General features: G+C 31.9%; 2 protein-coding genes and 1 long non-coding RNA gene across 3 annotated transcripts; 2 read left to right on the forward strand and 1 right to left on the reverse strand.

Annotated features, from left to right (window-relative positions):
- Nucleotides 1-256: 256 nt before the first annotated feature.
- On the forward strand, nucleotides 257-2,216 carry LOC114189238 (uncharacterized). Its single transcript, XM_028077958.2, has one exon. It carries the CDS (start codon nucleotides 711-713, stop codon nucleotides 1,542-1,544), a length of 834 nt encoding a protein of 277 aa, XP_027933759.2. The 5' UTR covers nucleotides 257-710; the 3' UTR covers nucleotides 1,545-2,216.
- Nucleotides 2,217-4,467: 2,251 nt separating this feature from the next.
- On the reverse strand, nucleotides 4,468-5,635 carry LOC114187237 (stem-specific protein TSJT1-like). Its single transcript, XM_028075430.2, has 3 exons — nucleotides 5,090-5,635; nucleotides 4,874-4,994; nucleotides 4,468-4,795 (listed from the first exon to the last, which is right to left on the reverse strand). The coding sequence occupies exons 1-3, from the start codon at nucleotides 5,537-5,539 to the stop codon at nucleotides 4,611-4,613; spliced, it is 756 nt and encodes a 251-aa protein (XP_027931231.2). The 5' UTR covers nucleotides 5,540-5,635; the 3' UTR covers nucleotides 4,468-4,610.
- Nucleotides 5,636-6,004: 369 nt separating this feature from the next.
- On the forward strand, nucleotides 6,005-7,862 carry LOC146885938 (uncharacterized). Its single transcript, XR_014995672.1, has 3 exons — nucleotides 6,005-6,128; nucleotides 6,242-6,319; nucleotides 7,593-7,862. It is a non-coding gene; the product is annotated as an uncharacterized LOC146885938 (long non-coding RNA).
- The last annotated feature ends 5,089 nt before the right edge of the window (nucleotides 7,863-12,951 follow it).

Genomic DNA, 12,951 nt, shown 5'->3' on the forward strand with positions numbered 1-12,951 from the left:
TCAATCACTTAAGAGAAACACACCGTAGTGTACTTCCCTTCTTTTTTGCCAACTTTGTGTTTGTATTGGTGGCAAACTTTGCTACTTAAATTATTTATTATACCACACCATCATGCACATCTACGTTCCTTTTACACCCAAAACACAAACCACTATCAATGGCCTATAACCCTCCACGTGCCACCCACCCACCTTCACCTTAGGGGTTAAGCATCTCCTCATTCTCCTTTTATAATACTTGCATATGGACACAACCAAAATTCACCTTCTTACTATACTCTGCATAGGTTTTATCAGGTTTCGTTTTCCTCCATTACTACCACACACCACTTCAAGTCATTTTTTTCTGGTCTTCTTCCTATTATTATTCATCCTTTACAGATAGATAAGATCATAAATAGCTACCAGACATAGACAGATTAGAGAAAGACATGCTCACTTCTTCTCACCTTCCTACGCCTTTCCTTCTATCAAACCTCTCCCACTCACCAATTTCCTTACACCTTCACACCCTTTCGGCTATAACCACCATTCTCATCCCCTTCTTATCCTTCACTTTCATTTCTCTTTTCCCATCTCGATCAAAGGGATCAAATTCCCCAAATCGCCACCTTTTTCTCATCTAGTTGCACACAACAATAACACTACTTTTTTTGTTTTGTTTTGTTTTGTTCTGGTTAATAGTGCTTTCTGGGGGGTGAGTTTAAGATATGGGGTTGAGTTCTAAGCAGGTTTCTAATAGAGGGCTTGATTGGGACCAGACTTTGTTGCAGGCTCAAAACTTGGAGCTCCCAAAGCCTACTCCTATGAGGAAACAACAGCAACAAACTCAGCCATCAGAGCCTTTGAAGTGTCCGAGATGTGACTCCATTAACACCAAATTCTGTTACTACAACAACTACAACAAGTCTCAACCCCGCCATTTCTGCAGAGCCTGTAAGAGGCACTGGACTAAAGGTGGAACTCTGCGCAACGTTCCTGTTGGCGGTGGTAGAAAGAATAAGCGAGCCAAGAAATCAACCACCACCACCACCACCACCACCTCAAATGGCAGCATGGATGGTGAGTTGAGAACCCGCGTCACAGTTCCTCCTCTTGCAGTGGATGATCACAAAACCACACCTTCCTCTCTCTACCAATCTCTGTGCCTGCCACAACAGAATCCGGCGAGTACCAAAGTTTCCGAAGGCAAAGACTTTGGTATTGGCAATGGAATCTTTCTGAGTTCAACTGTGCCTTTTCCTCAAAACCAAAGCCTTCTCTTCCCTTTCACAACCTCGAACTCCTTTGACACATGTGCAGTATCCAACTCTTTGCAGTCCTCCGGTGTGTATAACTACGGTGAAGAGTTTAAAATACTGGAGGAGCCAACCGTGAACAGTACAATGGCCTGCACCAGTGGTGGAACCAGGACACAACCATGGGAGATCGGAGGAACAAGTTCCGGTTTGGAAATGTCAAACTATTGGAGTTGGGAGGACATCGATTCGTTGGTCTCAACTGATCCCAATAATCCTTGGGATGATTCCGACATCAAACCCTGACAAGAGAAAGTATAAAAAAAGAAATAGTAACCCATGTTCATAGATTAGTTATCTATGGTGTTTGCGTTTCATACGGAGTAGAAAGTGTTCATGTTTTCATATATGAATCATAATATCCACTTGTCTTTCTGCTCTTATGAGTCTTATAAGGAGAAGTTTTGGAGCTGTCTTATTTTAGTTTCAGCTTCGGATTCAAGCAAGGATGTCCAATTAACTGTAACCAAATGAGTTTGTCTGTTCATCTCTCTTATCATTTCCTGTAATAAAATGTTACACTAATGTGTGCAAGTAGCTTAACACTATTCACAAGTACAGAAAATTTTGTATTTTTTTTTAATGGTTTGTGAGTTCTTTGTAATGGGGTCTGCTCCAGCACACTGAACTGACAGAATGTGATGGAAGATTCTTGCGGATATGTAAAAATGTGCATGTGTTGGAATGATATAAGATGGATTTGATTGGCGAAGATTCATGAGCACCACTTGTTGAGAATCATTGTTTGGTCCTGGGCCATAAGGAATTCTGGTTGCAGAGTTGTTTATTGATATTATCATATTCTATTACTGTTGTATACCTCAAGGATGTCTGTGGCCTTATACTTCACATGCTCTTCTCATATTTGTTTCTGTTTAATATAACAGTGTATGGCTTCTTGGCCCACTGCATTTTCAAGGTTTTTTTTTTTGCTTGTCGTTTCTTCTATGATTGCACCGTCACGGATCAATGGTAGAATCCTTTAATATATGAAATTTTGCAGAGAAAATATATCCTTATGGTTTTTGAAATGCAGTTATGAAATTCAGATCATGTATAATTATATGTAGTGTCAATAAATCATGTGTAAATCAGTATTAGAAAATGTTGATGGCATTACAAGGGATGAATCAGAGGGTGGGATTTTGTTTCTGAATCTCTGGATCTATGCATTGTCCTATTTATTTGTACTATGACATTCCATAAATCTTTATCAACTTTTTTCCAGAACTGTATCACTGTTGAATTATACTGCAAGTACCCTTCTCCTACCCAAATCTGTGCAACAATGTTATACAATAAGAAAGTGATAAGCTCGAAAGTATACATATTCAAAGTGAATTATTCACCAAAATGGAACATTTCTTCCCTTTTTTTCTCCAATGATACAATGGAAGTTTTATTTACGAAAATAGGACATTTTTACCTGTATTAGTTCATAATTTAGTTTTTCAATAAACGAATTTTTGACATGTTTTTAGTGTACATGATAAAAATAAGTCAGAAAGTGCTAATCCAAGAACGTGTTTAAAATTCAGTTATCTAAAAATCAAATTTTGAATTAACACAATGCGTTATTTAAGAAAAAATAAATAAAATGTGCTATTTGTATGAAAAATTCTCTGAAAGTAGAGAACACAACCGTTCAAGATAGGATATGGAATGAAGTTATCTTCCAATGCCAATGCAACACAACCGTTTTTTTTTTTTATATATAAGTGTAGGCTTTAAAGTAAATTGTTCCTATATCTCTCGTTTTCAAAAGAATATTAATTAGTTTTCAAATTTATATCTGACTTCTTCACTAATTTCGAATTAATTTACACATTTTTCATGAAAATAAAAGTGGTAAACAATAAATTGACGTTAATGTGAAGTAAAAATAAAAAGATATTTACTATTGAATGAATTAGGAATGAGCATGCAAATTTGTCTAGTTTTGACTTACCAAAAATAAGTTGGGTGGTTGATATGCATAAATCTGTGGATCGCTTTTTGTGATTCATCCTGCATAATTTCAGCCTTATCCATGGACAAGATTTGAAAAGAAAAAAAAAAAAACTTCATCAATAATATTGAGAACTTTTTCATGTTTTCCGTCAAGAAACAATGAAGTTGAAAGAGTTGGATTTGAAACAAGGCCGGGAGATTATAAGTTTAACTCCTTCGTTAACAGAAATTAACGATTAACATTGATAAAAAAAAAGAATAATTTTTTTAGACAAAATGATATTACACAATTTAAAAAATTAAATATTAAGGATTTTTCATTTATGTTAAGTAAATAAGAAAACAGTAAAAAAATATAAAAGTAGAAAGAAAAGTAAAGTCTAAATAAATATGTAAGCAAATAGCATTCATAATTGTTAATGCAATCAATATTCATTAATTAGTAAAAGCATGTAACAATATGATATTAATGAAACAGCCCATGCAAATATTAAATCCTGTTTAACTCAAATAATTATAAATAATAATAATAATAATAATAAATAATTAAAGGAAAAAACTTCTTGTGAGATGAGTCGATGATTGGAATGTCTAATCAATTTGGACGAATCCAAATGATCAGCTTCTTTTATCACATCTATTCTTAGTTTGACATGAAAGTCTTATAAGACACTTAAAAAAACAAGTAGTCCAATAGTTGAAATAGATTAAAGAGAAAAATTATCTTTTTAAAAAATTTATTTTGACAAATTTGACAAAATTTCTATAAATGGAATTAAAGTAAATTAATTTTTTTATTAAAAACTATAAAATTACATTAAATAATCAATAAGATATATGTCACACTGGACTATATTTACTTTGAGAAGTGTTGAAACTTATATTTAACACTTCAAATATTACATATTGGATTAATTTGAGAAGCCAGTTTAACCAGGGCATAATATAAGTGATGAATTACAAGGGACGCAGCTAAAACGACTAAACCTACATGTTTTATTGGCGTTTTGTACTCGTTTCCATGTCATACAAAAGTTAACGACCTATATGAATTTGCTTTCAATATTGTAATGTATTAAGGATGTATTTGCCACAATTTGTGTTCATCGACCACATAACCAGACTCTGTTCATTCAATGGAACAAATATACAAACATCACGAGTCCTTAATTATCTTCTACCCTGCTCCATTTTCGAAGAACATAATAAGCAAAGCAAGTAGCAGACCAAGAATTTGTTGACATTCATATTAGAAATTACGAAAGTGATGTTCAACATTGAAGCATTGAAGCATGAATATGTACAGAATAATGGAACCAAACAAGAAAACTAGATATCCCCAAGTAAAAACAAAGTTTTGAACTATCCCCAAGTAGCCCAGTTAGCTTCACTTCCAACACGCGGCATCATTTGGATCTTTGATTGAGAATCAACGTTGAAGTTTGCCCCACACATAACCCCCTCGCTATCAATTCTGGGCATTGCTTTCATCTTCCTCGTTGGATGTTCAAAGTTCATCAGACCATGTTCACTGTGAAACATACACCCTGCAATTCCAACCAAAGTCATGCCTTTTCCAAATGCTACATTCCAAAACCAGATTGAGAGAAATCACATTTACATACCAGTTGGAAATGGTGCGAATGATTTAGCACAACTTGCTTTTATAATGTCCAGATTCTCAGAAATCACTACCGAACCATCGGCTGCAACACCCCAGTAGAGCCCGATCTGGCCATCGGAACCCTGATCAAACAGATACAAGATGTGGGTAACTATACATTGTTGTGAAATCATACATTACATGTTCCAGTATGAAGAGATTAAGGAAAGAGACTTACAGATGCAACAAAAACAGTTCGATGCTTGTTGTCAAAGATCACAAATCCAAAACTGCCTTCGAGTTGAATGAGGACTTGATCGGCAGGGTATGGACCCCTGTCTCGAAGAGTTCGATATGCTTCGGTGATAAACATGGCCTCGTTTGTTCCCTTTGATAGCCCATACTGCTTGTTCAGCCTACTAAGGTTGTGCAAGCCACCCATGAAAACGCAGTATATGTCATCCAAACCACTGAACAACCTTTGATGGGTGGAATTGTTGTTTGAAGGGGAATAGGCTAGCAATGCATCATTTCCGAAGCACATTGAGAAAGCTTTGGAGGAATTGGAGGACATGAAATCATTCACGATTTCATTGCTGGGCTTAGGCTTAGTGCACGAACTCAAAGAAGCTGGACTCTTCAGCTCCTTCGGTGCATTAAACAACTTCTCCTTGAAAATTCCCAACATGTTTTCTGGATAGGAATCAGAACAGCTGCAGATGAAGAATGAGATTTAGTGATAGATAGGCTTTGAAAACAGAGTGATGGTGATGGGAAGAACGAGTCGTTCGTGTTTAATATATATAGAGGCTGTAGGACGAGAGAAAGCGCGTGTCAACGTGGTAATTCTATCTTAACCATAAAGTAGATAAAGATGATTATGTAAGACATGTCAGATTTTTTGAAAAAATTTAATTCAGTGTTGATGAAAATTGAAAGTTCTTTATGATCGTTAGAATGACTAATAAAAGTATATAATGAATATTTGTGAAAAAATTAATGATATTTTAATTTATTTTTAACTTTTAATCTATTATTTTTGTAAGGCCTTTTTTTTCTTTTCAGTGTATAGAGTTGGGCCTGACCTTTTCGGAGGCCCAAGACTCTGCCCTACAGAAGGGCACCTTACCCTACCACATACCCTACATTCTCATCCTTTCCTCACCCTTCTGTTCCACAGAGCAGCTTCTCTCCCTCTCAAAACTCCAGCAAAGTGCTCTGCTAGGGCACGACTTCCGTTCGTCTCCGAGCCATCAAAAGACCTTCTTTTCTTCCAGGTAAGTGGACTTCGGAGCTTCTGGTTCGTTCATTTCCTTTTCCTCTCCGTTTAAAAACGCGTGGGTCAAGTTGGGGTTATGGTTCTTGACTCCGTTCTGTCCTCTTGTTCCAGTTTCAGCCACTGTCTTAGTTCTTGGAGCTGCTGTGCTACATAGTTAGGATCTGCTTGCTTTTAGTGCTCGAAACAAAGGTAAGGGAAGCTAGATTCGTCTGTTTTAAGTTGTCCTTGGCTGTTTTTGGTTGCTTTCGTGTTTATATGCATGTATAGTGTGTTTTGTTGAGAGAAATGGAGTTGCATGCGTGTTTGGGTGCGGATCCGAGCTGGTTTCGCCATTGCATGTGGATGGACAGTGGCGAACTCTGCTATTTTCGTCCAAGCGAGCTAGTCTCGCCTAGGCGAGAGTACCAAAGTACTCCCTGCCACGAGAGCTCGCCCAGGCGGCCCTCTTTCGTTTTGAGCGACGCACGGTCTCGCTCAGGCGAGAAGGCCTCGCTTGAGCGAGATCCCGTGAAGCCTCCACTATCGCGTGTCTCGCTTAAGCGAAAGTCCGCAGTGTTCTGAGAGGACAGCATCTCGCCTGAGCGAGAATTCGTGGAGACCCCTTTAGCTTATCTCGCCTGGGCGAGAATTCGCTGCCTCAGAAAGGTCAGCGTCTCGCCTGAGCGAGTGTGCGAGTGGGGGTCATGTTTCCTTGGCTGTTAAGTGATTTAATGCATGCATTGTTTTGATTATTCCTCCTAAATATGATGTACGTGAATATGCTTGGGTGTTTGGGTTTTTATGAATGAAACTGGCATGCTTGGGATGAGATTGATCATGGAGTTGTGGTTTTGTGATGTTTTAACATGAGGATTGTATGCATGAGATCAACGTGGTGGTTATGGTATGGGAAACATGATTGTGATGATGTGATAGGCGTAATTCCATGAGTCTTGTAGGGAGACTCTATGGTGGCGTGTGATAGGCGTAATTCCATGAGTCTCGTGGGGAGACTTTATGGTGGCGTGTAGTGTATATATTAAGATAAGGATTCAAGTAAGGATTGCATCCCGAAACTCTAAAGGGTCAGTGAGTCTCAAGTAGAGCAAACTGACCCAAGTGGTGAGAGTAGCGGGAGGCCCTAGTCTTTGGCAGGATAATGGCCTTAGACGTTTGAAGGCTAACCTCGTGAGTGGTAGGGTGAAACCCATTGGCAATGGCTCTGCAGAGCAGTAGAGGCCACCACGAGTGCAGGCATCCAGTGAATCCGATCTTAATATATGTATCCGGATAATTGAGTCATAGTGTCCTGTTTGTCTGCTATAACATGATGCTCTGTGTTTGTGTGTTGTATACTAAGGAATGTTTAAGTACTTGTCTGTTGTAGCATGATAAGATCTAATTGCACTAGCTTACCCTTGCATTTCTGTTTGTGTCCTATTGTATGTTCTCTTTTGCGATGATCACCTTCTGGTGGGAGCAGATGGGAAGAATGATCGGGATGGATCTGAGAGAAGCAGCGGTGCGGCCTAGTTTTCCTTGTCTGGATGTATTAGGAGTAGTTTCATGGCCATGAGGCCTTTTGTACAAGTTGCCTTAGTGACAACCCTCTTGCAAAACTGTTGCACTCCTTTAAATTTTCTTTTGCTTGGGACATTGTGGTATGCCTGAGTTCTTTTAAGTATTTCCGGATGACTGTAATAGTTATCTCCTCTACGTTTATGCTTCATCTAAGTGCTTCTCGTTATTATAATTGTGTGAGATTTTATTTAGTAGTGTAAATCTATTAAAATGGGACGTCACAATTTCAATTATTTTTTTTAATTATTTTTAATGGTGTAATATAATGATCTAAAATGATCTTGTAATGAGTTAAAAATATTCAAAATATTATCGTATTTTTTATATTTGTAAAAAAAAAGTTGGAATTATTTGTTGGAACGGAATGAGAAGAGACGGGTTGTTGGGATTTGAATTTGAATAGGAGAAGAGAATCATGAAAATTAGCAAATCTTATCCATTTTCGCAATGTAACGTGACAATGATCTGACTCAGCTATTTCACATGTCCCTTCTGCCACCCGCCAAATTCCGCAGCATTTCCATATAAAAAGTATACTATTTATTTTATTTTCATCTTATAATTTAAAGGCATTTCTAATCAGTGATGTTACTGTTCATCTCACATTTTTTTTTCAGGGGTTTAATTTTGATTTTTATATACAAATTATTTTATTTACCTTTTAATTTATTAGTTTTTTAAATCACTTTTTACTTTAATATTTTTTTATTCTTGATTTATTTGTATTTAGTTTTATACAAAAAATAATTACTATATTATTATTTTTTATTGCATTATATCTTTTTTTTTACATAACTGAAATTAAAAAAACATAATTCGATAAATTAAAATAACTAGTATTTCATTACGTTATAAATTATAAATTATATATAATAAATTGTGAAATAACTTTACATATAAAATCAGTTTCAATTAAAATATAAAATATTTACATTTATAAGAAAATAATTAAAAAAATGATAATTGATACATATTAGATAAATTCATCCAAATTAAATGTTACTTAAAAAAACACATATTTAAAAACAAAAGTACTACAATTTTAAAAAAAATATTCAAAAAAGTATACAGTGAAAATTATATAATAATACTATACTTTTATTTAGAGAATACATTTTTAGTATTATTTAATTTTAATATTTACTTATGTTGTTTTATATTTGTCGATTAGTTTATTATCTAATTAAAAGAACTCTTAATTTTAGTAATTTTATGTAAAAACTCTATGTCTTCAAACTGGATATAAGCTTTAAAAACATAAACTATTCGAGTACTTGATACATTGATAAACTTTTATACGATATATAATTAAATTTTATTAATTTATTTCATAAATTACAAACTTTAAATACATAAAAAGTTAAAGACAGCAAATACTTGGTGATATGATCTATGAAATAAATATTTTGTTTAGGAATGAAACGAGTCAAAAATAAATAAACTAACAATCATAATCCATCCGGTACAAGATGGACTAACGGTCGGACCGAGTTAATTTGTCAGTTTTTTTTTAACTTTTTTAATTTGATTTCAAAATTTATTTATTTATTATTTTTAAAATTTGTTTATATATACGTATTAATTAATATTAAAACATATTTAATCAAATAAAATATTTTTTAACTTGATTACTTAATATTTTTAATTATATAAATTAAAATTACATTTATATATTAAATTATTCAATAATAACTAATAATTGACAGTTAATTTGTAGGTGTTGGTGATTTAAATTATAATATTATTGTATATTTACATATTTAAAAAATATTATATAAAAAGTTAATCTTTTTAATTATTTTTATTTTATTTAATTTATTAAAAATATTATAACGAACTAGACAGGACGAGTCAGAATGGATTGATGGGTTGAAATCTTCAATCCAACCCGTTACTTTTAACACGGGTTGACGGACTGATCCGTTGGGTCCGGTCCGTTTTGCTACCCCTAATTTTTTTAATTGTGAATCATATTAAATTTAAAGATGGGTGGAAGATGAAAATTTGACATTCTCTCATATATCAGTTGCATTTTAGAATCTATTTCAGTTTATTTATTTATTTTTTAACTTGTATCGAAGAATGTCTTCTTTGATCTGGTAGTTCAATTCAGGCAAAATAAGTTTCTTTTAAACAAATTTAGGCCAGTTTTACACTTGGAAATAATCTCAAAATGCTATTTAAAATGTTCTAAATTAACAATCTCTTTAGAAAAATTAGTTACAAAAATTGGTGAATAAATTGATGAAACACATATATTAGTTTTTTTGTGTGTGTTTAATTTGAGTGCATGGGATGTGTCTGTTTAATTGGTTGTATTAAATGAGTAGGTTTTCCATGAAAGAAAAAGACTAGATTAAAGATGGGCCATACAGAACGGGCCTGATCCTAACCCCTAGAGGTGCAGTTAGGAAATAGAGAGGGGTACGTCCTCCAATAATTTGAAGGCTCGTAATAAATATCAAAGTAGATTAAATTGTTGATTAAACTCCTAATATTATTACCTCTATAATATATTTTTCATGCCTTCTAATTTATATATGTTTAACATATTATCTAAAAATTTATAAAACAATCCAATAAAAAATATAATAACATTGTAGTTGAATTTAATATATATTTTTGCAAATAAATTTAATTAATATCAACAATATAATTTTTTTATGAATAACAAATTATTATAATAATAATCTTAAAAAATTTAACAGTTAATATTTAATAATAATGATAATCTAAATCTAAATATTATTAACTAGAGATAAAATAACTTGAAATAAAAATATTTAATATTATTTTTCTTTAGATTTAATTTTTATTAGTTTAATATAAATACATTTTTATTAAATATATTAAATAGATTAATTAGTAATAAATTTTAGTGAAATAAAATGAAAGTAATGTACACATAATTTGAAAATTACAAAAGAAGTAAAAATAAAACTGCATAGACATTGAATCCAGAAGGGACAGATTTGTAATATGTGGTGAAAGAAAAAAATGAATGAGTGAGTGAATTTAGTTCCGAAGTTAGAAAATATAACCCTTCACATTAATCAACGAGGTCTTTTTCTCATTTGAGTTTGAAAAAAATAACCTACATCCTCCTATAGTTTTAGCCTCACAAATACATCTTAGATCTCTCTTCATACCCCTAACCTAATAAAATAATAATATGTTAATTCATGTAAAATTAATTTATATTTTAAAATAAAAAATAATATATTTAGAAATTTATTCAGTAAAAGTTAAACTATAATAATGATTTTTTGTTTGAAGGAATTTCAATGAATGAATTGGATTTATTGAGTGAAATTAAACTTGAAAAATTCAAAGGTGCCATTGAAAAAAATTTCTAAGTAAATCATATTCATTCAAAAAACATTGACAAAAATCTAGTGGTGACAATTTGATTTGTGGAGTTTTGTTGAACATACTAACCTCTAAACCTATCAAATATTTATTATCTTTTTTTATAGGTAATAAAGAGATGATTTAGGTTCAATCCTCAATTATCTCAGTTTTGGGACCTATTATATTAATTAGATGCTGATTTTTTGTAACTTTATCTTCCTTGTTAGCATTTTTTCCCTACAAAATTTATGAAATGTATATCGAAGCAATCAGGTTTTACAAAAAAATATTAAAATAGTTTAAATATATTTAAGCATATAATTAGTTTATTTAATATATTCTACTCACCGTAATTTATAAAATAATATCATCTAATTTAATAGCCAGATATTCCAGACTTATATTCTATTAAAAGAACAATAAAAAGTGGATTCTCTTCCTTAGCAGAAATATAATCACAATCTTTTGAGTACAAAAATTTTAATTTAATCGTAAATATAATTTAAACTTATTTTTATATAGGATCTGTATATGAATAAACGAATTTTACTTTTCCAAAATAAAAATATATGTATATTTAAATGCATTTATAATTTGCTACGGAAGAAATTTCCCCACCGACTCTTCCAGGCTAAATTTATTTAGGATACCACCAAACCTAACGCCACTAACCTACGTTTCCAAGACTCCCACTCTTGGTTTGACCCACCAACTTCAAATCTATCTTACTTTTGTTCTATTTTTCGATCTAATATAATATTTTAAATGTCTAAAAATCTATAATATATATATATATATATATATATATATATATATACATCAAATTTATTTATTTCAAATAAAATTTATATTAAAAATTAAGATGGGATAAAAAATAATTGGAAAATAAATCAATTAATCATATATATATGTGTGCAATTACTAAATATATTTATCTTACAAAATTCGGAACACGAACTTCTAAATGTGATTTTCTAAATTTTAGGTGATGCAAGACTTTTCCCTACTTCTGAAATTTACTTGTGCTACTCTCCAATGTTGTAGTCATGCAAGACAAAATATAAAATGGATTGCATATTAACCACGTCTCCTCATCCTATAAACAGAAATAGAAAATTAATATCTGCCTAAAAAGAGATATGAAATTAATATTTATGGCCTGAAAAATAGTTCTTGTACTGAAGATGGTATTGATTACGGGAAAAAAAATAACGAACAGAACATTTTATTGTGATTTTGTAAATTTGACTTTCCATTTGAAGTTTAAAGGAAAAAAAAAAAAAAACGTAACGATTTCCGTTATTATGTTAGAGCGTTAATCTTTTATTTAAATTTAATCTGAGTACACTTTCTTAATCCAGTTAGATGCTGCTCATTCTAACAATTTTTATCAACGGTGTAGTTGAAGAAGTGGTTATAATGTAAAGAATAATTTGCTTGTAAAGAATGACAAAAATATACCTGATTTACAAATCAAAACTCTTATGTTCCACCATTGAAGGGAGCTACTTCTTATACTGCAACCATCACAGTTTAATAATCACGTACCGTTAAGGAGCCACATGGTAACAGTAACATATAAAATTAAGATAAGATGTTGGGAAGTGATTAATACATGATTATCTTTGACACACTTAATACTTATCTGTCCCATACAAAATTGTATACAAAGGTTTTTAATAAAGACACTTATAGTTTAATTTATAAGCTGTATTGTGATATTTATAATATGAGATTTTATTATTAAATTTTTGCATATATTTTATATATAAAGGTTGTAATGCTCCAAATATTTTATTATAAATATATAAATATATATTGGGCTGATAAAATAAAAGAAAAATAAGAGAAAGTTTAGATTTGGTGTACGTACAAATGCTCAATAAATAGATATAAATATTTTTTAAAAG

The sequence above is a fragment of the Vigna unguiculata genome, chromosome 6 (genome assembly GCF_037176805.1).
Source record: "Vigna unguiculata cultivar grain cowpea cultivar isolate G323 ecotype 2 chromosome 6, ASM3717680v1, whole genome shotgun sequence".
Taxonomy (NCBI): Eukaryota; Viridiplantae; Streptophyta; class Magnoliopsida; order Fabales; family Fabaceae; genus Vigna; species Vigna unguiculata.